The sequence below is a fragment of the Cervus elaphus genome, chromosome 6, assembly GCF_910594005.1.
Source record: "Cervus elaphus chromosome 6, mCerEla1.1, whole genome shotgun sequence".
NCBI lineage: Eukaryota > Metazoa > Chordata > Mammalia > Artiodactyla > Cervidae > Cervus > Cervus elaphus.
In genome coordinates, this window is record NC_057820.1 from 5,354,190 (window position 1) to 5,380,783 (window position 26,594).

Here is a 26,594-nt window from a genome sequence, read left to right on the forward strand (position 1 = left end):
CTGATGGTAAAAATAGCTAATGCAAAAGCATAGGTGCACAGAAGCACAGTTTGGAGCAGAAAATACAGTTTGAGGACTTTACAGAGCAGTGTCTCTTATGTGGATGAGGCAAAAATTCTGCCAGGTATTGGAAAGTAATGATTCAAATTATATTATTATATTTATCCTTTTTAATTAAAATATATACACTTAGAGAAAGGTTGCAAAAATAATGCAGAGAGTTCTTATATATGCTCTACCTAGCTTCACCTAATATTAACACCTTACAGAATCATATTGCAGTGATCTAAACCAGGAAACTACACTGATAAAATACCATCACCTATTCTACAGCCCTAATCTGAATTTTGCCAGCTTCAATACTAAATAATTTTAATATATCCAGATCCGGTTCAGGATCACATATTAATTTAGCTGTTACGTCTCCTTAGTCTTCTTCAATCTCTAATGGTTCCCAGTCTTTGTTTTTCAGCTTTAAAGACTGGTGATCTCTCATTTTGTAGAACGTCCTTCAGTTTAAGTCTATCTAATATTTTCTTGTGATTTGTCTAAGGTTTTCTACTTTTTGGCAAGAACTTCATAGAAGTGATATGCCCGTCTCACTGTATCATATCAAGTGGCACAGGATGTCAATGTGTCTTATTACTCTTAACGCTAACTGTGATCCCTTGATTAGGATGACACCTGCCAGGTCCACTGTAAAAATGGCTATTTTTTTTCATCAGCAATTAAAATGCTTACGGTGGAGAGAGATTTTGAAAATATGCAAATGACCTGTTCTCATCCCACCTTTACCACTAAGTTCATCTTCCACCACTGGTCCCTTCCGTGATTTTCTAATTTTAACCAAAAATAGGAAAGGAGTTTAGCTTTAGTAATATTTCCTGGAATTTACACTGTCACCTGATTGAATCCAGAAATCAAGATAAATACATAGGGTTTAAAAATAATAAGATGTCTGATCTGCCCAACTCCAAATATGACATTATCAAGAATGCTATTTAAAATATGAATTTGTGTATCTGTTATCAATAACCATAAATGTCTTCCCAAATACATATTGCATGATGTGTGCTTTTCCAAAGCAATTTTTCAGTCCTGACAACTATGATAATCAAGTCTTGAAATAATTTGAACTTAGAACCTAGTTTTCAAAAGCTGTGTCTACGTGTGACAAAATGATTCCCCAAAATAGTAAAGATTTCTCAAGCCCATCATTATCACTAAAAATTTGTATATAATAATTTTAGGAAGATTTTTCCAAAATTATATTACTAAGAAGTAAATGAGATAATTATTTGTTTTATCTCTAATCCTTTAAAACTTCTACTTTGGCATTAGTTAATGTTCAGGTATAAATTAAACACAGAGAATACATTTTTCTTAGACACCAAGGCAATTGGTTTTCCTAATAAGGTCATGTAAGCAGCAGATTTTGGAGTTCATTCTTTTTTGAATAAGTAGAATTTCAAACATGTTTGTAAAATTGGCCAGCATTTCATTTCTTTCCTCTGAAAAAAAAAAAGAGTCCTGTATTATTTATTCTATAATCTACTAAAACAAATAATGTTTTAATACTGAAAGGCTAGGGAGACATAATCTTAGAATAAAGAATACTTTAAATGCAAAACATTTAGCTTTCACTTAAAACCAATGTTATTATCCTCTTCCTGTTCACTGGGAAAATTTTCTACAGTATCCCAACATTACAGGTTGAATGGTGTGCCCCGCCTCCACCTCCCAAAAGAGATAAGTTGAAGTCCTGATGGGCAGGACTTCAGAATGTGAACTTGGAAATATAAACAAAATGTCTAGAAGCGGAGAGAACGGTCAGATGATGGCAAGGACTTTGCTCAGACGTGTCAAGAACCCAGCCATGAAGGGGGGGCTGTGAGAAGGAAGACAAGGTCCTAAAATTAGAAAGGTTGTGGAGTTTTTTTTTTTTTTTTAATAAAAAATATTTTGTACTCATAACTGCAGAATGTTTATCAAATAGGAAAGTAATTTTTAATATTATGCAGAAAGCTTTAATTTGGGCTTGCCTTTAGAATGTAGAATCCTGTTCATGGGACCGTCTCCCACGGCGGCCATGACGATGTCCCCCTCAGCCTCTCAGCCCTCTGAATACCAGGAGCGGAGCTGATTGACAGCCCCAGCCGCGAGGCTCTGAGATCCGCCATTGGGCCCCAGCCAGGGCCCGCCCTGGCTGTGGGCGGGGCCAGCCAGTGGCTGAGAGCTGCAGAGATTCGTTGGCAGGATGCTCCTGCAAGGCGGTGGGGGACTTCTCTGCTGCTAACTTTGGCTTCAGTTAGGTCTGCTGAGGAGCTTACCAGGTGGTTCAGTGGTAGAGAATCCACCGGCCAATGCAGGCATGGGTGTGATCGCTGGGTCGGGAAGATTCCCTGGAGGAGGAAATGGCAATCCACTCCCGTATTCTTGCCTGGAGAATCCCATGGACAGAGGAGCCCGGCAGGCTACAATCCTTGGGGTCGCAAGAGTCGGACACGACATAGCGAAAAACTAAACCACCACCACCACCACCCATACTCTTGCCTGGGAAAATCCCATGCACAGAGGAGCCTCCAGGCTACACAGTCTGTGGGGTCGCAAAGAGTTGGATACTACTGAGCACGTTCGCAGGCAAGGTCCATTGAACTTCTGGAATTTTCTTAGAACTGCTCTTCAGACTAAGGCTCTTCCACTCAACCGTCCTCCCTTTCTCTCTCCTCTGCAGGGGTCAGACCTGCCTCTCGTTGGCACAGCGCTTCCCTGCCTCCTGCCAGCTCCCTCCTCATTTTCCCTCAGGCGCTTCCCCTAATAAATCTGCATTTCTAATCCCGTCTTGTGTCTGCATCTCAGAGGACCTAGCCTAAAGGAAACCATATAAAGGGTGAAGATTTACAGTGAATACTCATCTCAGTATTATTCAAAAAGCAAGTGATTGGAAATTTCCTAAAAATCCAGTAATAAGAAAATGTTTCAATCAATCATGATAACCTCATCAACTAGAATATTATAAGATTAGTGAATAAGAAAATACATTAATATTAATGATACACGAAAACAGTCATATATATGTGGAAAAGATATAAAATTTTATATATAATCTCAATTATGCTGTGCCCCACTGTGCTTAGTTGCTCAGTCATGTCCGACTCTGAAGCCACATGGACTGTAGCTTGCAGGTGTTTAGTCTGTCCCTGGGCTCCTCTGTCCATGGAGATTCTCCAGGCAAGAATACTGGAGTGGGTTGCCATGCCCTCCTCCAGGGGCTCTTCCTAACCCAACAATTGAACCAGGGTCTCCTGCACTGCAGGAGGATTCTTTACCAGCTGAGCTACCAGGGAAGCCCTATCTCAATCATACATAAAGATAATCTACATATGCATACACAATCCCAGGAAAAAAATATGTCAAAGTGTTAGTGATTATTTCTCTGGGTGGTAGAATTACCGGTTTTCAGTTTCCTCTTTATTGTCTTTTAATTTTCTTAATATTTAAAATGTTCTATGTGAGATGATAAATAGCAAGGACCTACTGCATAGTACAGGGAACTATATTCAATATCTTGTAATGACCTATAATGGAAAAAGTCTGAAAAAGAATATATGTATTTGTTATGTATGTGTAACTGAACCACTTTGCTGTATTCCTGAAACTAGCACAACACAGTAAATCAACTATACTTCTAAACAAAAATAGTATAATATAGAGAAGAGTATACAACCCTTTAAACAAAAACAAAAAAAGTTCTGTAATGACCATTGCTACAATTATAATTAGAAAACTATTAAATAACTTTAAAAGGATCTTTCAGTCTTATTTAAATATAGTATATGTAATATAAGGCTTCCCAGGCGGCACTCAGTTCAGTTCAGTTGCTCAGTCGTGTCCGACTCTTTGCGACCCCATGAACTGCAGCACGCCAGGCCTCCCTGTCCATCACCAACTCCTGGAGTCCACCCAAACCCATGTCATGGTAAAGAATCTGCCTGCTAATGCAGGAGACATAAGAGACATGGGTTTGATCCCTGGGTCAGGAAGATCCCCTGGAGGAGTACACGGCAACCCACACCAGTATTGTTGCTTGGAGCAGCCCATGGACAGAGGAACCTGGTGAGCTATAGTCCCTAAGGTTGCAATGAGTCAGACGTGACCAAAGTGACTTAGCACACACGCACGCATGCATAATACAAGAAAGACCTACGAGATTTTTGTCTACTTTTTCAGATGATGTCTCACTTGATTCCTTTCTGCAACGCTTGGCCAGTTCTTGTGCAACTCTTTCAGGGAAAGGGAGCTGACGTTTCAGTAGAAGAGATGAGTAAGAGTGTATATGATGGTTTCAGTATGAAAAGACCCACAGAGTTGTGCTCACTGTTATGGGAAGACTTCCTAGTTCCCAGGGACTGGAATGAATTACTCCATCCTCCCAGTGTCCTCCAATGCTATCCTGACCATTCAGTAATTCTGTTGTGCATCACACAGCAATCTTGTAAGTTCCTTGAGGGCATTCATCTTACGACCCTCGGTGCTCAATTCTAAACACTGTAAAGTGAAAGTGAAAGTCGCTTAGTCGTGTCTGACTCTTTATGACCCAATGGACTATACAGTCCATGGATTTCTCCAGACCAGAATACTAGAGTGGGTAGCCTTTCCTTCTCCAGGGGATCTTCCCAACCCAGGGATCAAACCCACGTCTCCCGAATTGCAGGCAGATTCTTTACCAGCTGAGCTACAACGGAAGCCCAGGTATACTGTAGTGGGTAGCCTATCCCTTCTCCAGCAGATCTTCCCAACCCAGGAATCTAACCGGGGTCTCCTGCATTGCAGGCAGATTCTTTACCGAGATGTGAGGGAAGCCCCTAAACACTGTAGGCATCTGACTATAGCTTGGATCATTGAATTGAATCATCCATCACCAATAAGACATCCTGTATTTTTTTTCTAATCAATGGAACCGGAGAGCAGTATATGATTTAAAATAATATGATTTTCCTACCATTTCTGTTATTTCATTCCAGAAACTGTACGTGAATTATGTTGTCTCCTCTGCCTCCTTAATTTTTCGCTTGTGTTCTTTTGCTGGGCTCATTCTTCAGGCATTTGAAGTTTCTCATTGCCCTCTGCTGATTTTTTTCTTCTGTGACTTTGCATATGCCCTTCTCCCAGGCTTGAGAGTTAGACAGCTTGCCACTTCCACTGGATGATGGAGCACTGCTGTGCATGCCCCACTTCATGGCATAGTGAGCTAGGTGGCACCCAGCTAAGGATTGGCAGCCTTGATTGCAAGGTAACTTGGTGGCCATGGCTAAGCCTTCAGTCTCCACTAAGACCCCGTAGCAGGCTTCCCAGGTGGCTCAGTGGTAAAGATGTTCTTAATCGCTCAGTTGTGTCTGACTCTTTGCCACACTCTGGACTGTAGCCCATCAAGCTCCTCTGTCCATGGGATTTTTCAGGCAAGAATAACGGGGCAGGTTGCCTTTTCCTACTCCAAGGGAACTTCTTGATCCAGGGATCTAACCCGCGTCTCTTGAGTCTCCTGCATTGTAGGCTTCTTTACCCGCTGAGCCACCTGGGAAGCCCCATCCACCTGCCAATGCAGGAGATGCCGGAGACACAGATTTGATCTCTGTGTACAGAAGATCCCCTGAAGGAGGAAATGGCAACCCATTCCAGTATTCCAGCCTGGAGAATCCCAAGGTCAGAGGAGCCTGGTGGGTTACAGCCTATGGGGTCACAAAAGAGTTGGACACAACTGAGTGACTGCGCATGCATGCACACAAGACCCAGTAGCAGGCCAAGAGCTGTTCCTCAAAAGGAGGGTAATTATTCACAGAAGATGGCAGGGTTTTGCTCCCTAGTCCGAAAGGCTTGTGCTGCAATTCACCTCGAGAGTCCCGCCAAAGGCTGCAAACAGCATCCCTACCTGCAGCTGACCCTTCAAGCATCATTGGGTCTGCTGGACCACACGGTCCTGGTGGCAGAGCAGTTTGAATGGCAGTCTGGACCTGCTGCAGGGCCTTCTTTCGTTCTGGGTCTCACTCAAAACTAGTAGCTTTAGGAGTCACTTGGTACATGGGTCATGGTAACATACCCAAATGAGGAACATCTAGCCTCCAAAGGCCCTACTAGGCACTGTATCTTTTTCTTTGTAGTAGATGCAAGAACTCAGTCTTCACCTTAGAAAAGATACCCCCACATGCCCCAGCCCACTGGGACCCTAGCCATCTCCCTGAGATAGAAGATCCCTGAATTTTCATGGTATTCAAATCCCACCATCTTACAGGTAACTATCTTAACAATAAGTTTAGAGAAGTTGCTGCACATGGTTCACAAGAATGAATCATCATGTCACCAACACAATGGGCCAGGTTACTGTCTTGTGGGGTAAGACGAGGAAGATCCCTGTGAACCATGGCTCAGGGCTGGACAGCGGACATACTTCTAAGGTAGAGCAGTGTAGGCGCATTGCTGGCCTTGCCGACTGGAAGTAAACTGGTTTCGGTGACCCTCGTTGTCAGGTATAGAGAAAAAAACATTTGCTGGATCAGCAGTGCAAACCAGGTCCCAGGGGATGTGTTAATCTGCCCAAGCCATGGAACGACATCTGGTATCTGTGTGCATGCTCGGTTGCTTCAGTCCTGTCTGACTCTTTGCAACCCTTTGGACCATAGCCCACCAGGCTCCTCTGTCCATGAGATTCTCCAGGCAAGAATACTGGAATGGGTTGTCATGCCCTTCTCCAGGGGATCCTCCCACTCCAGGGATCGAACCTGCATCTCTTATGTCTCCTGCATTGGCAGGTTTCTTTATCACTACTGCCACCTGGGCAGCCCAACATCTGGTGCAGCAGTTACAATTGCAGTCACCACCCAGGTAACCTTACAATAAGCCACTGTTATTCCCCGAGACTCATCTGTCTTCTGCACAGACCAAATAAGCAAGTTAAATGGGGATGTGGTGGGAATCCCCATCCTTATTTCTTTCTGGTCCTTGATGGTGGCTCTAATCTCCAAGAATGTAGCATTTCTTTCATTTTTACTATTCTCCTAGGCAGAGGCTGTCCTAGTAACTTCCACCTGGTCTTTCCCATCATGATAGCCCTCCATCCACAAGTCAGGGAAATGATGTAGGAATTTTGCTGGTAGCTGAGCAAGTCTATTTCAATTATGCATTCCAAAACTGAGGTATGGATAGGGGACCCATGGCTCCACAATGAGATGAACCTGAGCTAAAATTTAATTGATCACACGACCTAAATAAGACTGTACTCTAACTGGTATAGTCAAAGCTATGGTTTTTCCAGTAGTCATGTACAGATGTGAGAGTTGGACCACAGAGAAGGTTGAGCACTGAAGATTTGATGGTTTCAAATTATGGTGCTGAAGAAGACCCTGAGAGTCCCATGGACTGAAAGGAGATTAAACTAGTCAATACTAAAGGAAATCAACCCTGAATATTTATTGGAAGGACTGATGCTGAAGCTCCAATACTTTGGCCACTTGATGCAAGAAGCCAACTCATACTGGGAAAGAAGGAAGGCAAAAGGAGAAGGGATGACAGAGGATGAGATGATTAGATTGCATCACTGACTCAATGGACATGAATTTGAGCAAACTCCAGGAGACAGCGGCTTCCCTGGTAGCTCAGCTGGTAAAGAATCCGTGATAGTAAAGGACAGGGAAGCATGGTGTGCTGCAATCCATGGGGTCACAAAGAGTCGGACACGACTGAACAACTGTACAACAACAGCCGCTAGCTACTGGACTTTGGTGATGTTTTGGGTGCCTTGAAATCAGTTCAGTAGTCCCCCAAAAGCCTGATTATTTCCTTTTCTATAATGCACAGTTACCATGATAAAAACTCACAGATCCCTTTGGGGACAGGTGGGAGAAAGATTAACAATATACATTTTGGCAGTGTACTGAGATCCTTCCTCGAAAGGACCAATCTTAGGGATTCCAGGTCTGTCAATTGGCTCAAGTCTGGGAATTAATAAAGGGGCTGTGAGTTTCTATCTTTATGACTCAATAGTTCTGTTCATTTCACCTTGAACTTCGCTGTTTATTCAGGGCAAATAAGAATTTAGTAGGTTTCCCATGTCACTGCTAGGAACGACGTGATCAAGAGCCAACATCACAGGCTGGGTGAGCTAAACTCTTCTGACTGGTGTTTTGACTCCTCTGCCCGCGATGGTGGCCATACCCATCTCGCCTCTGCCAGTTGAATGTTTCCATTTGGCCATGAGATCCTGGAGTCCAGTTACTCTTGGTGCATTTAGATTTCCTGATTCAGGGACTGTGGTTCACAGTGTGAACCAATCACTAAATAGAAAAGTGATCAAAGATACCTTCAAGGAAGCTAGAGCCCCCCCTCAAAACTTTACTTCTCACAGTAAATGTGAAATGCATGTCTTCTGGACCCTCACAAGGTGAGTGGGTAGGTCTTAAGTGACAAGTCCACTTTAACACGCCAGTCTCCCCAAACCCACTTGTCTCTTTATCTACATTAAATTCAGGAAGATACGGCATTGATTATCTTTTCCATGTCCATGTTTCAGCCAGTCAACCAACCAACAAAACTCTTAGAGTCCCTTCTAACTCCCTGAGCTACAATATGAAGCACAGAATCTCAGATCAGTGAGCCCATATCAATGTCTGGCCTGATCTAACTTTATGATTCTTCCACCAATAGTCCACACCCTTAATACCCATTCCCACTCATATCCCTCAGATTGTGTCTATATAAGTTAGAGAACTCAATCAGTGCTATTTACAATAGCCAGGACATGGAGGCAAGCTAAATGTCCATCAATAGAGGAATGGATAAAGAAGGTGTGGTACACACACACACACACACACACACACACACACACAGTGGAATATTACTCAGCCATAAAAAGGAATGGAATTGTGCCATTTGCAGAGATGTGGATGGACCTTGACACGTTCATACAGAGTGAAGTGAGTCAGAAAGAGAAAAATACCGTGTATTAACACATTTATATGGAACCTAGAAAAATGGTATGCTGCTAAGTCACTTCAGTCATGTCTGACTCTGTGCGACCCCGTCGATGGCAGCCCACCAGGCTCCCCCATCCCTGGGATCCTCCAGGCAAGAACACTGGAGTGGGTTGCCATTTCCTTCTCCAATGCATGAAAGTGAAAAGTGAAAGTGAAGTCACCCAGTCGTGTCTGACTCTTAGCGACCCCATGGACCAGAGCCTATCAGGCTCCTCCATCCATGGGATTTTCCAGGCAAGAGGACTGGAGTGGGGTGAAAAATGGTACAGCTGATCTTTTTGCAAACCAGAAACAGAGATACAGACTTATAGACACCAAGGGGGATAAGGGGGTGGGATGAATTGGGAGACTGGTGCTGACATATATACACCATTGATACTATGTATAAAATAGATAACTAATGAGAAGTTAAGTAGCATAGGGAACTCTACTCAGCACTCTGTGGTGACCTAAATGACAAGGAAATCCAAAAAAGAGGGAAATAGGTATAGGAATAGCTGATTCACTTTGCTTACAGTTGAAACTAACACAACATTGCAAAGCCACGATACTCCAATAAAAATGAGTAGAAAAAAGAACACTCAAGTAGCTCTTTCCAGTTTTGTGTGCTTCATCATGGGTCACGCTTTGCACCTCACCTTGAGGGACCTGCAGACTTGAGTCTAGCTGTGGGTCTAGAAGCACAGCATAGGGGTGGGGAGTGGTCCTGAGGAGAATCAGGGGCTGTCTCAGGTAACTGCCTCAGGGCTGGTCATTCCTGTTTCCCCAGACCATGCAGGGTTACCCCCTCAGCCAGGGATAGAGAAGCAGTCCCCACTGGGGATGAAGAAACCTCTTGAATTGGTAAACAAGACTCATCAGAACGTAGGGGCGCAAAGTCCCCAGCATCCGCAAGGTCTTCCCACACGTCCCCAACTTTCAGGATTCCAACTTCCTGAAAGTCCCAACTTTCAGGATTCCATTTCTTCCCAATCAGTGTCCTCACTTTAACAGTAATTCATCTACAAGGCTGAACCTCACCTCAGATTGTAGCTCGCTGGTCATCGGATGAGACTTTGGGTTTGGTTTTCCACAGCCTCAGTCCTGCAGCTATAGGAGATAAGCCTCTCCTTTGGGACATGCACAGAAGGGTTTGGTCATTTATGTGGCACTTGAATGGAGAATCTGAGGCCCTGACCTCATCTTTTTCTTTCTTCCCTTTGTCCAGTAACATTGGAAGCAGCCAACCATCTCATTTTATTTGTTAGTTTGGAAAAAAAAAAAGTTTAAAAGTATTATATGCATAGTCACCCAGATACTTAAGTGGGTGGTTAGGAGCATCCCGGGCATCCTGGGTGGCACAAGCCGTAAAGAACCTGCCTACCAATACAGGAGACATAAGAGACAAAGGTTCAATCCCTGGGTCAGGAAGAGTCCTTGGAGGAGGGCATGGCAACTCACTCCAGTATTCTTGCCTGGAGAATCCCATGGACAGAGAAGCCTGGTGGGCTACAGTCCACAGGGTCACAAAGAGTCAGACATGACTGAAGCGACTTAGCATGCATACACAGGGGCATCCAAGGGTGATGTTGCATATCTTTCTTGTCAGGTGATGTCATGGACCATCATTATTCTCTAAATTACTGGAAACAGAAACATTAATAAATTTAAGTTTAATGACTTGATGCTTTCAAACTGTGGTGCTGGAAAAGACTCTTGAGGGTCCCTTGGACTGAAAGGAGATCAGACCAGTCAATCCTAAAAGAAACCAACTCTGAGTATTCATTGGAAGGACTGATGCCGAAGCTGAAGCTCCTCTACCTTGGCCACCTGATGCAAAGAGCTGATTCATTGGAAAAGGCCCTGATGCTGGGGAAGATTGAGGGCAAGAGAGAAGGGGACGATAGAGGATGAGATGGTTGGATGGCATCACTGACTCAATGCACATAAATTTGAGTAAACTCCAGGAGATAGTGAAGTACAGGAACACATAGCATGCTGCAGTTCATGGGGTCACAAAGAGTCTGACATGACTTAGTGACTGAGCAGCAACAACCACAACAGTGACTTTATTTCCAGTCATTAGGATAGCTCGAGGAATCACGTGCCCAAAATTCAGACTATACTACAAAGCTACAGTAGTTAAAACGGTGTGGTACTGGCACAAAAGCAGACACATAGATCAGTGTCAATCTGTTTCACTCAGTCTTTGAATTCAAATGTTAATCTCATCCAGAAACACCTGTACTGACACACCCAGAATAATGTTTGACCAAATATCTATGCACCCCTTAGTCCAGTCAAGTTGATAAATAAAATTAACCTTCCCAGTCCTTGATACTCGACTAGTACCTAATGCATTGTGGTGCTGTCAGATGTTTATTCAACTGAATTGAGCATACAGTTCATCATGTATATAAAACATTAATTCACTTTGAAATTAGTTTGTAAATGATGACACCTCTCTCAATATGCTACCAGTTCAGTTCAGTTCAGTTGCTCAGTTGTGTCTGACTTTTTGAGATCCCATGGACTGCAGCACACCAGGTTTCCCTGTCCATTACTAACTCTCAGAGCCTACTCAAACTCATGTCCATTGAGTCAGTGATACCATCCAACCATCTCATCCTCTGTCATCCCCTTCTCCTCCCGCCTTCAATCTTTCCCAGCATCAGGGTCTTTTCAAATGAGTCAGTTCCTTGCATCAGGTGGCCAAAGTATTGGAGTTTCAGCTTCAGCATCAGTTCTTCCAATGAATATTCAGGACTGATTTCCTTTAGGATGGAGTGGTTGGATCTCCTTTCTGTACAAGGGACTCTCAAGATCGATTCACTTTGAAATTAGTTTGTAAATGATAACACTTCTCACAATATGCTATAGATTTTGAAATATTTACTACATACCAATTATCAATTGGGCTTCCCAACTGGCTCAGTGGGTAAAGAATCTGCCTACAACGCAGGAAATGCAGGAGACATGGGTTTGATCTCTGGGTCAGGAAGATCCCCTGCAGCAGAAAGTGACAACACAGTCCAGTATTCTTGCCTGGAAAATTCCATGGACAGAGGAGCCTGGCAGTCCACGGGGTCACAGAGTTGGACATGACTGAGCAATTGACCACAATCATGGTACCCAGACCTAGTTTGTCATGATGTGGTAAGTACAAAGTACTCTGAGGGTGCTAGTTTCTATGCAGAGCACTCAGGGCCTCTTAGTCTTGTTAATGAGACCAATAAAAAGCTGAAACATGGATTGGGGAGTTGAGAAATTCCCTCTAAAGAAGTGACGTTTACAACCAAGCCTGAAGGATGAATGCCAGATAGTCACTGTTCTGTTTTCTTATGATTGTGAGAGAGTCAGGGATTTGTCCGCCAGCCACAGTCCTATATGGCGGATGCCCTGTTACCAGCGTGCAGTGGGTGTGTGACAGCTGGTGGGGCTGACACAGAAGGGACCTGCTGGGTCCTTCTGCAGAGTGTAAACAACAGAGAGAATTAGGTACACTGTTCTTTTTCCGTCATACTTTGGAGACCTGTATGAACTTCCTTCACAAGCACCTATCATGCTTATCTCCATAACAACTAAGTCAAAATTAGAAACTGCTGATAGCACTCTATCCCTCTAATTCATTTATCGGGCAGTTTGGTAGTGAAGTGAACGTCGCTCAGTCTTTGCAACCCCATAGACTATACAGTCCATGGAATTCTCCAGGCCGGAATACTGCAGTGAGAAGCCTTTCCCTTCTCTGGGGGATTTCCCAATCCAGGGATTGAACCCAGGTCTTCTGCAGATTCTTTACCAGCTGAGCCACAAGGGAAGCCCAAGAATACCGGAGTGGATAGCCTTCCTTTCCCCAGCAGATCTTCCTGACCCAGGAATCGAACTGGGGTCTCTTACATTGCTGGTGGATTCTTTACCAGCTGAGTTCCTAACATGTCACTAAAGGTTTATAAAGTCCATACCCTTTGCCTTAAGACGATTTTATTTTTAGAATTTTGTTGTGGATAAATGTGGGCATGCAAAAAGATCTACAATCACTACACCAACCAGAAGGTGTGAGCTGACAAATATGTTAATTAACCTGATTGTGGGGATCATTTCACAATGTATACACACGTCAAATTATCACATTGCACTGCTTGAAGAGATATGATTATTATTGATCAGTTATACCTTCATAGAGCTGGGGGAGGGGGAAAGAATGAGAATATTCATGCAATTGTTATATTAGAGAAAAATGAGAAATAATGCAAATATCAACTGTGGGGGAACAGTGGGATGATAAAGACCATTCACGTAAGAACATCCTCCCCAGCCCTTAAAAACGAAGTGTAGAAAACTAGGTAATGGCAATTCACTTGGAAGACAAAGCAGATAAAAGCAAAAGGTGTGATGATAAAAGCAGGGGTAAATGATACGTCCCCAGCAAATGGCAGAGACACAAAGCGGCACTTTTCAGGAGCCCAGTTGCTATCCCAAGTTACCTCGGCTGTTAAATACTTCAAAGGCGACGGCAAATGACAGGGGAGACCTGGCCGGGGCTGGAAAATGTATCATTATGTACAGTTATTTTCCAAAATAAATTGTTTGATCTTGGATTAGGGTAGGGCTTTTATGAAAGAAAAACATACTCACACTCCAAATGTCAGTCCCAATAATAGAAGGACTCAGAAGTCAATTCTGAGTAAGTTCAGGCCTCTGGGGTTCCTTTGTTCGAGAATGACTCTCCAGCTCCACGTTGCAGGTAGAAATCTGTCCTTGGCAGGCCTTGGGGGACTGGGCAGCCTTGCTGTCTTCAGGGTGTTGGCAGCCAACCTGCAGTCTCTCTGGGAAGCCCGCAGGTTGGGGGTTCAAGGTCCGTGGCTGAGATCTAGAAAAGCAAAGGGCATTCTGGCAGATAGGGTGGTGAAGGGCGGGGAGATGCTGTGGGGGGTCAGGGAAGGGGCACTGAATGCAAGGTCTGGGAAAACAGAGGGCAAACTTGATATCCTGGATAATAATTCCTAGCATACTAGAAAAGAGTCTGTGTAATAGAGATTTCACCAGTGCAGGCGGTCATTCAGGCACTAGTGGTAAAGAATCAGCCTGCAATGCAGGAGAAGCAAGAGAAGCGAATTTGATCCTTGGGTTGGGAAGATCTCTTGGGGTAGGAAATGGCAGCCTGCTCTAGTATTCTTGCCTGGAAAATTCCATGGACAGAGGAGCCTGGCAGGGTACAGTCCACGGGGTCACAGAGAGTCAGACATGACGTAGCGACTAAACAACAACAGAGTCCCAGATGATACACTGTGCTCATGTTCATCACATTTATGTTTTCCTTTTCTCATGGCAAAGTATGTTGCATGTCTGTGCTACCATACTTTTCACCAAAGTGAAAGTGAAGTCGCTCAGTCGTGTCCAGCTGTTTGTGACCCCATGGACTGTAGCCTACCAGGCTCCTCCGTCCATGGGATTTCCAGGCAAAGGTACTGGAGTGGGTTGCCATTTCCTTCTCCAGGGGATCTTCCCAACCCAGGGTTAGAACCTGGGTCTTCTGCATTGCAGACAGACACTTTACTGCCTGAGCCACCAGGGAAGGCCTACCATATACTAGGAAAGGCCTATTCTCTGTTTTCAAACAGTTCACAACCTGGGGTGCAGATGGACAAGAGGCTGTGGACGATATTGGCTGAGAGCCTCAACAGCAAGGACCAGAATTCCAGGGTTCAGTTTCATCCCCACCCACCACCATGTGGGTTAGCTTGGCCTAGTTACTCAGCCTCTTTACGTCTATGCTTTCTCATCTATAAAATAAGAGTAATCCTTGTTGCAAGGATTGAATTAGTTAGTATTCATAAAGCACATGGAAAAAAGCCTCAAGCTTCGTAAAAGTTGTGTAAGGGTTAGTTACTGTTATTGAGTAGCAAGTATGCTTCCTAAATTCCCATAATGGCCCCATGAAATTAGTACTGCTATTTCTACTTTACAAATAAAGAAACTAAAGCTAACTTCAGTGATTTAATAATTGTGTGAAATCTAGTTCACATAATGAGGAAATGACAAAACTGAATCCAGAGCGCAACATCTTTGACATTTGACCACGTGGTCTGGCATGGGTCAGAAGTAGATTACAGAAGCCTCAATAGCAACGCTGAGGTCTTTTGGACATTGAACAATTTAAGATGGTGACAGAGAACCTTATGGGGTAGAGGCTTCTGAAAGTGGAGTTTCTTCAGTTATCAAGTTTTCCCATATTTGTTTGGCCGGGACCTAGCATAGTAACTGACTTGTAATAAATGCCCACTCGATGCTTTCTGAGTGAGTAAATGAATGAATGAATAATAGCTCTTACACATCCCTCTATAATAGCTTTTAATCTATATATTATGGATAGACTGGCCTAGAATTAAGGGATGTAAATTGCTAGGACAGCTCCTCGAATTCACTCTGATAAGTGTTTACCTATTTATTTTACAAAAATATACTGAGCACCCACAAGTGCCAGGCAGCATGCTAAATTCTGAGTGCACATGGGTGGCTAAAACCGACATATCACCAGCAGTCATGGAACTTATAATTTCATGGCGGACACAAGCAAAAGGAAAGGAAATAGCTAATACAGACATGATTACAAACAATGACAGAGACCAGACCAACAGAATTCAGTGATTGAAGGTGATGGCCCATGGATAGGGCATTTAGATAATTGGTCACGGATGTCATTCCATGGACTTCTGGAATGACGCAGTGAATGCTGGGTGGTCAATGCTGTGGGGCTGGGTTTTACCACTGAGCTGTTCTCAGGAGCTACGGCCTTCTTGTGCTATGCTGTGCTATGCTTAGTAGCTCAGTCCTATCCAACTCTTTCTGACCCCATGAACTGTAGCCCACCAGGCTCCTCTGTCCGTGGGATTCTCCAGGCAAGAATACTGCAGGGAGTTGCCATTTTCTTCTACAGGGGATCTTCCCAACCCAGGGATCAAACCCGGGTCTCCCGCATTGCAGGCCAATTCTTTACTGTCTGATCCACCAGGGAAGTCCAAGCCACCAGGTAAGCCTTCTTAGCCACTACAAATACTTATTGCATTTAGGCAAAAAAAGGGCAGAGCATGACTGTAGACATCACAGAAAAAGAAAATCCAGGATGTCTCCAAAGTTGTGAGGTTGAGACAGATTTCCAAGTTCTTTGGCACCGTCAGCAAGGCTCTCCTGAGTTGCAGACTGACTCCACTTATAAATTTTAAATGCCCGAATCAGGACAACTGATCCAGATGAGAAGTTGGCCTTTAGGAGTTCTGCAAAGTCATCAATCATCTTAATTTCAGGCAATAGCCCAAAACAAGGAGAGAAGTTTTTCAGCATCCCTTTGGGGTCTTGCTTCCTTGGTCTCTTGTTCCAGAGAGAAGTTACTTGGTTACTGTTTTAGGGATTCCTTGGGCTGAAATTAACCTCCCAGAGCCTCCTTCAGGTTTTAGGTCTGTATGAGTCCCAGCCATCCCCCTCATATCTGCATGTCCTCTCCTTCAAACCAAGGGCTTATCTTGTCATTGACTGGCTCCCCAGGATGTATGCAACAGACTGCAAACTTCTTAAAATGGTACCTAAGGCCTTCTAGAGGGCATTAACATTTTTTACTATTTCTACTTTTGCAAAGTTTCTTGACTTTTCTTGATGTCAAATATCTTCATTTCTTCAGTGTCCCCTCTGCTTGTCATGACTTTCTGCAGACTCTCACCTTTGTCTCTCTGACAGGTCCTTCAAGGATAAACACAGATGCCAACTTCCCTGTGAAGCCTTCTTTGACTTTACTAGTTTGAATAGATTCCTCCTTCCTTGAAGGCTCTTTGTACATTATTTAGCTTTTCTTTGATAAAGTTTGAAGATACCTACCTTAGGATGCCTTAGATTTATTTCTGCCTTATCTCTAGTGTTAATGCCTACTTCCTATCTGAGCCTGTCCTTCACACTCCACAGTGTCATTTTACATGTATTTCTGAGGTTGAGTAATCTCTGTTACTTTTTCTAATAATAGTAGTAGCAACTATGAACACTTACCAAGTGCCAAGCACCGTTCCAGTCAATTTATTGCATCCTAAATGTCTGTTCAGAGAACTTTTGGGGGTTATTCAATACTCAACCTGCAAAATTATATGCAAACTAGTATGGTTTAATTTTGCACTTTTATTGACTTATTTAATTCTCGTAAAAAACATAGGATTGCTACTAGCCCATTTCATAGGTTAGGAAACTGAGGCACAGAGAAGTTAAGTGACTAGGATCACACAGCTAAATGCAAGATTCAGGCCAAGTCAGTGAAGTTTCAAAGTGCATCCTCTAAGACAATATTCATGTCTTTGTTTATTTTATCTGCCTGTCTCATTTCAGCTATATCTTGCATGTATATGTTAGCTAAATGCTTATGGAATGAAGAGGCAGAAAGAAAAAATAAAAGGCACAGATATAGGCAAGGAAAGGCAGAGAAGGACAACAAAAGAGTGGGAAGAAAACTAGCTTTCTAAATCAGATACAGCTTAGTAGAAGGAATTGGAGACCATGCAATTGGACAGATTAAGGAAAGGGACAATGACTTCAATATCTAGATGAGTCAGACAGGCAAATGGAAATTAGGGACACTGGCTGGTGAAGGCTGCGGAGTGACGGAAACCATGGAGGATGGACAAGTACTAACTGGTCCCACTGCATGCTGCCCTGCCGGCAGAGATGGGGCCAAGGGGTGCCAGAGCTTCTTTTCAAGAGAAGGTGAAAATCTGGATTTTACATGAAATTCTTTGTTTTCGTAAGCTGTTGGCAAGTATTTCAAGTGAAAGGAAAAATAAACTCTCTGTGGGTTAAACCTAGGGTGACTATAGTAAGATGAAGCCTCGAACTCAAAGGTCAGGCCAGGTTTTAGGGCATCCGGAATGTCTGTTGAGAGGACTTTGGGGGCATATTCAACACTCAATGTGCAAAATTATATGCAAACTAGCATGGTTCAATTTGGGGGGTAATAGAACTGTTGGACTGGGGTTAGACATGTTCACTCTTTTATGGTATACAAACATTGCTTCTTGAATTTCTTTATGGTTTCCCAAAGGAGTTGATTTACAAGCTTCAAATGAGCACATTTCTTTCATTTCTCAGGCTTAGCCCCTGCGACAGAATAAGATGAGTCATAGCTGGTACCTTAGTGGTGGGGGAGGGATAAATAAGGAGGTCGGGATTAACATAGACACACAAATATATACATGCATGTATAATAGATACTCAACAAGGACCTACTGTATAACATGTGGAAGTCTGCTCAGTACTCTGTAATAACATAGATGGGAAAAGATTCTGAAAAAGAATAGATATATGCATATGTGGGAACCTCGGGTGGCTTATTGGTAAAGAACCCGCTTGCCAAGCAGAAGATGAGGATTCGATCCCTGGGTCAGGAAGATCCCTTGGGGAAGGAAATAACAACCCACTTCCAGTACTCTTGCCTGGAAAATCCCATGGACAGAGGAGCCTGGCAGGCTGCATTCCTTGGAGTCACAAAAAGAGCTGGACACAACTTGGTGACTATACAACATATGCATGTGTATAGCTAAATCACTCTGCTGTACATCTGAAACTAACAACACATTGTAAATCAAATACACCCCAATGTCAAATGAGAATTTTAAGAAAAGAGTAAGAAAACCCAGAAAAACAAAAGAAGCAGGGAAGTGGCAACACCAAGCAGGTAACTTGATCATGTAAAGGATTAAACATCTACATGCAAAACAGAAAAAGAGACACAGTAGTACAGAACAGACTTTTGAACTCTGTGGGAGAAGGTGAGGGTGGGATGTTGCGAAAGAACAGCATGTATATTATCTATGGTGAAACAGGTCACCAGCCCAGGTGGGATGCATGAGACAAGTGCTCAGGCCTGGTGCACTGGGAAGACCCAGAGGAATCGGGTGGAGAGGGAGGGGGGAGGGGGGATCGGGATGGGGAATACGTGTAAATCTATTGCTGATTCATGTCAATGTCTGACAAAACCCACTGAAAAAATAAATAAATAAATTAAAAAAAAAAAACAAAAACATCTAACAGTGTGACTTTGAGAGTATGTGCTGGAAGATTCGGATGATGAAAAAAGTGGAAGCAGTTTGGCAAGGCTTCAGGGTAGAAGTGGGGTGGCAGGGACAATAGATGTCTGACACTGAGCAGGATAAAAAATAAAATCCAGGTGATGAGTGCCGTTTCATGGTCTTGCCTTTTCTTCTAGTTAATTCTGTACGCATGGCTTGGGTACCTACCCAAGGCCTTAGTATCCTGCTGGCCACTGGGGATAAAGAAGAGAGAGACCCTAAAGAAGAGGAGGATGGACCTAGGTTCAAAGTAGCGAACTGTTTAAGACTCGGCAGACTGGTATGAATCTTGTCACTGTCATTAACTGTTTGATCTTGAAAGAATTTCTTAGCCTCTCCATGTCCTAGTCTCCATTTCCAAAAGATGCGGACAGTAATTCATTCCATCAATCACTTAGGTTTGTTGTGAGATTAGCTTGTGTAAACCAGTCAGCACAGTGCCTGCCACAAAGTAAGGTCTTCAGAAAAAATAGCAATTACTACATCTACGTATAAATTCTCCAGTAGAAGAATATAGAAAATACAGTTTACCCAAAGGGGGAAATTATTGAATATTTCTTTTTTTTGAATATTTCTTATCTCTTTCAATTTTTTTTTTTCTTTCATAGCATGCATTACAATTTAAATTATATTTCCTAGCACCTATGTATATATTAGGTACCTAATAGTATCATTTTTGAGCACCCATATGTGTGGGCTCTAATCCATTCTGGTGCATCATCTCATCTAATCCATTGCAGCAGTCTTATGGATTGCTACTATTATTTTTCCCAATTTAAAAATAAGGTTCCCAAGGCATACAGAGACCAAGGCACTTGGTCAAGTTCACAAGACAGGTAAGCAGTAGAACCAGGGTTGAGATGTTCTCTGGCCAGTGTCCCAGTGTGCCGCCATCCAATGCCAATGAAGTATGTGTGGAATAAACACATCAGTGAATGGGTAATAAAAAAAAAAAAAGTTTCACAGGGCAGGGGCCACTTTAATTGGAGAGGAGGGTGAGTAGGAGTTTGCAGATAAGCAAGGGACCAAGGGCCGATGCTGGCCAGCATGAAGTGAGGTTGTAACTACAGACAGATTGAGTGTAGCAAACAAACAAACAAACAAATTGTGTGTGTGTGTGTGTGTTTGACAGAGACACAGAGAAACAGACAGATAGAAAGAGATGGAGAGGCAGAGAGAGAGAAAGTTTTAACGAGCTTGGGCATTACCCCACTGACAGCGGAGAAAACACTGAAGGGAAAATGTGGGCAAGCTTACTTCCTTTTCTATAATCAACCTTCGGCTTGTAATAAGGATGAATCCCAAGTCAGAAGAGAACTGTGGATGTGTGAACAGTATCAGATATTTCCAAACTTGGAATCTTTAGGTATTAACAGGAAGGAATATTTCCAATAACCATTTGGAACCATCTATAAGAAACAAGGAGAGCAAAACTCCAGCTTATTCAGGAAGGGGTTCCCTGAATGGATTGCTGAGCTTTCCCCAGCTCTGGTCAGTATGGGACTGCACCCGCCTGCTCGGTGTTACTTTAATTCTCCAACGAGACAGCCACGTAAACACAAACTTGGGCGGCACTGAACTCTTGGGCCGCCTTGAGTTGGGGAATTTAAACATAGGCAACGGTTAGGCTTTGCAGTGGCCATCATTCCAAAACATAAATCAAGCCAAATTTGTTTGAAATCCTGTCTTTAGAAGGTTGTGTGTTTTGACAAACCTTGCAGCAAATTTGGTCCAGCTTTTGGATATGTAATGAAACCCGAAACCCAGCGTGCTGGCCTGCCCTGGGGTCCTCTGGAAGGAAGCCTTCCAAGCAGCCTTAGTGTATGTAAGGCCTTCCCTAATCTCATCCTGGCAAGAGACAGTTACTGTATTGAGTTGCACTGTAAATTTGAGGTGGACTCTGCAAACATTTCATGCAGTTATGGAGAAGGACAAATCAAGATGGCAATTTGGAGGCATTTGGATGCTGGAGTGTTCTTAAGAGTGTAAATTGCAGAATTAGCAATACCTTATCCCCTGTTGGCTAGTGGCTTACAGATACCCCAAGCCATGGTTGGGGCAGAAAGTTAATTAACCTGCTTATTAAAAAGAAGAAATGTCTCATTTGCATGCATTTACATTCAAGTCTTACATGCATCAAGCTTTTTGGTGGTCTCTGCTTTCTTTCTTTAATACCACTGACCTAGCTAGATACTGGCTCAAAACATTTACATTTTCTGCGCTTTTATATCTGGGCTTTGTTTAAGGAGTAGATATCTTGTTATCATTGGTTCCAGCAGAATTTGATTGCCGTATAGATCATTTCATCTCTATAGACATCCTCTCCCCTCCCGTGGGTGGTGCAGGCTTTTTTGCAGTTATCATATACCATGATTGAGAAAAGATTCATGGACATAACCCATCTTAGAAAATAAAGGCCTTGTCTCCATCAGAGTTGGGCATGTTATTTGGGGATAAACCATTCAATTATTTGCAATTTCCTACTCAACTGAATTTTCCATGGACATTTTTTGCAGGAGTTTTCTCTGTCTTGCTTTTACTATCTTACTTGGAGGTCTGCTTTGGGAGATTTTGTTTCCTTTATTCTGTCTCCTAGGGAAAGAAGACCATTGCACCATGGGTGTTTCTTGGGCATTCCACATTCCAAATAATCATTATTTTTAACCTGAAAATGTTTCAGTGACCTGAATCTAGGCCCCCTTAAAGCAGCCTGAGTGAAGCTTTGGGAGAAGGAGAGGGAGTGCGCTGGGAAGAAGGGTGACAGACAGGGGCCTAGGGGGCTCCGAGGGAGGGATTGAAATGCAAAGACTCCGCCAAGCTCTCAAACAGCAAGGAAAACCAAAACTACAGAGGGAGCTTAGTGCAGAGCGAACCTGCCTGGGAGTGAACCACCAGCTCAGCTTTGGGGGACCCGGACACCCCCTGTTGCTGTGTTTTGTAGCCATCACCTCTCTGATCCATGACAATGGTTGTGGTTGTCGGGGGCTGAGTGGCTCAGCTGGGAGCGGTTAAACCACCTATATGCTAACAAGCTCAGCCATCAGGTTGTGAAGGGTCCTGGCTGGAGGGGAAAGGAAAAAATAAAATAAAATCCCACCAAACCTTAGACCTCTGTCAGACTGCGAGGAGAAGGATATTTTTTGAACTAGTCTACGGTGCGGACAGGAAATGACCTCTCCACAAACTGCTTCTTTAAAAACAAGCAGTGATGCCTAAAGCCATCCAACTCCCCTCTCCCTCCCTCCCTCCTTCCCTCCCTTCCTCTCTCGCAGCCTCCCTCCCTCTCTGAAGCGCCAGCTCTCCGGCTCTGCCTCCCCTCCCTCCTCCCCCCCTCCCTCCTCCCCCTCCCCTCTCCCTCCTCCCTGCCGCCCGCTCTCCGGTCTCTCTCGCTTTAGAGGCTCCCACGGCAGTTCCCAGCCACTGTGTTCAGCCTGCCTGCCTGCCTCTGTGTGTGCGTGTGTGTGTGCGTGCGTGTGTGTGAGTGTGTGTATGCGCGCGCGCGCGTGTGTGCGAGCGTGTGCGTGCGGCTACTTTGTAGTGGGGAGAACACAGCCCATGTGCTCTGCATGGACGTTACTGATACTCTGTTTGGCTTGATTTTCGACAAGCAGGCAAGATGTCCAGCACACCACATGACCCCTTCTATTCTTCTCCTTTCGGACCGTTCTATAGGAGACACACACCCTATATGGTACAACCAGAGTACCGAATCTATGAGATGAACAAGAGGCTGCAGTCCCGCACCGAGGTAAGGACTTCAACCTTGGGTGTGTGTTGCTGTCTTTTTTTTTTTTTTTTTTCTTCCCCCAAACTGTGCCCGAGCTTTTCCTGCGTGGCTGGCTGCATCCTGCGGGAAGTGTCCCGCTAGATCCTACCGCGTACGTGGAAATGAGCGCCAGGATGAAGCCACGAGTTTGAACGCTGGGTTTCTTGCACAGCAACTCTTGGAGGTGGGGACAGTTTCTGCTGGAATCTTGAGATAGACAACCCAGCACTTGATTCGCCTGTCGGGTCTCCAGAAATGCTGCTTTCCCAGAACTCTGGCGTCTTGCAGGCTCCGCGTCGGTCCCCTCTTAGTGTTTCTTGAGATAGAGTTCTAAGAGATTCCATGCTCATTGGCATCCAGCAATTTTTTTTTTTAAGCAAATCCTAGAGGAAGTCTGCTTTGACCTGCATTTGCTTTTCAAAGTCATCAGGATTGAGGTGAAAAGGGCGGTAGAGCCACCCCTGGTACTTTTCAGAACTGGCCCTGGAGGGACCTCGTTGTCTATTTCCCTGTTAAATTCAGAAACCACTTGCTGGGGGCAAGGGGTTCTTGACTTTCTCCCAGGGAGGATGGGGGTGTCTCCTGGGGCCCTCCCTTCAACCCCAGCTGGCTCAGAAATCAAATCAGCTTGAGTTTTTGGCAAATTCTGTGATCTGGTGCCTGAGAGAGGAGCCTCACCTCCTCGCAAGCAACTCTGGGAACCAGGGGATACAGGACTTTGAGAACTTTGTAAATGCAAAAACTCCAGACTGCCTCCTGCAATTTAAATATTTAATGCCCGCGGACTTTTCCTCAGTGCGGGCTGAGCTGACTGGTCCTACCGCTGGGCTGCCCCTTTGCCTTCAAGTTGGGGCTTTGTGTTGAAGTGTTCTGAGAAGGAGTTTGTCACAGAGTCACTTTAGAAAGTAGAAATCGCTGGGAATTTTGTCCTCTCTGCAGAGTATGGATACCCGGAGGGTCGCTGGCAAAGAGCTTTCGGGGACTAGCATTGGTAGAATTTTAGGTAGAAGATTGACTCTCAGTTCCAAAGAGGGACTCAGTTAAGGTTGTATGATAAAATAAAATACACTTGAATTGTCAATAGAGCCATGGACAATTCCTGATGTTTAATGTATTTAATGTAGCTAACAAGATGTGACCCGCTTTCTGACTGGCTAACTGCTGGACTAGGGCTGATTTTTCTTTTCTTTTTTTTTTTTTAAGTAGCTGAGCTGTGTTTATCACTGCTGTTTTCTTTATGCATTAATACATTATAGATGTTACATATACTTGATACTATTGCTCTCCCCAAGAGCCAGTAGCTTTGACACAAGTGTAAAGTCTTGTGCAAAGGGTGGTGAGCCTTTGAATATAAATGATATATGTGTGTTGTTGAGTATGTGTGTTACAGTTTATATATTTCAATGTCATTCCGATCTTTGCAACTGTGTATTGGAATCTTCAACTCTTACCCAAACTGGTGGTTGTCACAGCCTGCTTTCTGAATTAGGAGGTTAGAGGATGTCTTCTAGTTCAGGCATACATAATTGCAACACAGATTTGGGGTAAAAAAAATCTTAAAATATGATTAGTTTAAAAAAAAAAAAAAAGGAGACCAGGGGCCTTGATGGATCAATTGTTGAAGAGCAACAAGATTTAAAAACAACCCGTGTCCATTTTATATCTTAGAAAGTTTTCGTGGAATTGTAGGAGGTTTTCCTCCCAACAACCTTCTCTGTTAGGGGAGCAGGCGGATTTCTCAGACGTCTGGGTTCTCCTGTGTCCCTTAATTATCACCTGGCCAGTTCTGAGCTAGAATACTCATTTGGAAGACTTCTCCATGCTGGTCCTCATAAAAATCTGTAGGATGCAATAAGGTGCCTACATTTATTTCACATCTGAGAGAAAACCTTTGAAAGCTCCTCATTCATGGCATGTTTCTTAAAAATGGCACATTATCTTTTGTGAGAGCTAAACTCAGGAATTCCTAACTTTTGGATCCTGGGGTATTACTTTTAAGTAGAAAAGCTGCTTCATAGCTCGAGAAACTAGAAAAGGAAATCTTGCTATGACAGATCTTAAATATGTTTTAAAACTTCTCTGGCTGACAAAAAAGCACAGAAAACTGTTTCTAGAACTGAACGTTCTAGAGCCTACCTTAAACATTTCTTCCCTTAATTAGATTTTTAAAATAATTATCCAAATAATTACTCTGACACTTCCGTTTTTCTTTGCCAAGCAGTAAAGGATGTCATGAACCCAAGGCCATAAGTTTGCTTTCATTTCATAATGAAAAAAAGGAGAGAATCAAATAAATACTCTTAAGATACATAAATCTTAACATTCAGTACTAGATCAAAGTTTATAATGGGAAAAAAAAGGGTTTAGAAAAGAATAACTTTTCTTGAAAAAGTTACATTGTGCCTTACCAAGGATGATTATTTATGATGAAGTTATTCTGAACCCTAGGGAGAGATAGGCTGGAATAAAGTACAATAGTATCCAGCAAGAGTTATCAGTTTATAGTCACACACAAAAATCAAATAGATGGTTGCCGAATCACTTTTAGAATGTAACCTGTGCATCCATCCATTTTGGGCAAGAGAGGCTGACCCTCTTTCTTTCTCTCTTCTGGTTCCTGCTTCTATATTACTTGGTGTTATTTCATCGACTCCTTACACGTCTACACACGCACTTATACTCACACACACACAACTAAGTAACACCCTCAACTCTCCATTCCTTTTTGAATGTACACTTGCCTAGAAAGAAATTGTAGCACATCCCGTTTGCGATGAAAAAATTTGTAACCAAGTTTGCAGAAATTTCCTGGAAACTTCCTTCTTTATGGGAAGGAAAGAAAGTCGTGAAGAAGCAGTGTGGTGCCCACCTACCTTCCTGCCTTTGCTGCCCCCCAGAACATTCTCTTCTGGGATTGATGCATTTCTTCCAATTAAATCCAGTCAGAGCCCTTCAGGAGCTGGGTAGTCTTAAAGAACCCTGGATTGGGAGTTAATCCTGTTTCAAACTTGTTTCTTGACTTACTAACTTGTTGGCATGGATCTTGTTTCCTCATCAGCAAATTCCCTGCAAGGCCCCTTTAATTGGAAAATCCAGATTCTTTCGAAGTCCAGGGTTGGGTTTCCTTCAGTGTGAACAAAGTGTCGTGAACCAGAGTAACGAGCAAAGACATTATTTCTTGGCTCACGGTATTTAGTTCAAAATCGCAAATGGTAAGGTAAAAGCAGAGTCTTAGTGGAGAAAATGGTGCAGAGAGAGACCCTGGCAGTCTTGTTTAAGGCCAGTGCTGGAAGCAAGCAGTTACTGGGACAAAGTAGGTGCTCAAGAAACATCTGTGAACACACAACCATGAATCAGTAAGTGACAGAGGAGAGAGAGTTTAGCTTTGTCATTGATTCTTTACCTTCTGAGCCACCAGGGAAGCCCAGTGTTAGTGAAATTGGCATCATTCCTGAGAAACACGATTCTGATGCCTTTGGGGGTGCTGGTACCTCCTGAAGCTGCTTTAGGGACCAACTTCTGAGTGCCCTAAAATTGCTCATCTCCACCTCTCCACATTTATTTCATCATGAGGCAATTTAGATCCATAATCTCTGTGGCCAAGGAAAGCAAGTGTCTAAGAAATTATGGGACCTCATTTCTTTTTAAAGGGATATGAACGCTTTACAAAGCGAACCAACACAACATAAATATGTTTTCAATGCTGCTGGCTATTCTGGGAAA

General features: G+C 43.4%; 1 protein-coding gene and 1 long non-coding RNA gene across 11 annotated transcripts in view; one reads left to right on the forward strand and one right to left on the reverse strand.

Annotated features, from left to right (window-relative positions):
* Positions 1-26,127, reverse strand: LOC122696311. Of its 2 annotated transcripts, none has more exons than XR_006341731.1 (3): positions 25,745-26,127; positions 13,641-13,875; positions 1-1,511 (listed from the first exon to the last, which is right to left on the reverse strand). It is a non-coding gene; the product is annotated as an uncharacterized LOC122696311 (long non-coding RNA). The 2 variants fall into 2 exon arrangements; XR_006341730.1 differs by lacking the exon at positions 1-1,511 and adding an exon at positions 13,022-13,546.
* LDB2 (LIM domain binding 2) overlaps positions 22,462-26,594 on the forward strand; it is a 437,269-nt gene continuing 433,136 nt past the window's right edge. For 5 of the 9 annotated variants that reach the window (XM_043906130.1, XM_043906131.1, XM_043906125.1 and 2 more), the window contains exon 1: positions 22,465-22,853. In XM_043906130.1, coding sequence (XP_043762065.1) covers positions 22,722-22,853 — 132 coding nt within the window. In that variant the 5' untranslated portion in view covers positions 22,465-22,721. Of the gene's footprint in view, positions 22,854-26,594 lie in introns of all 9 variants that reach the window. The other 4 variants (XM_043906127.1, XM_043906129.1, XM_043906128.1 and 1 more) reach the window with 3 other exon arrangements.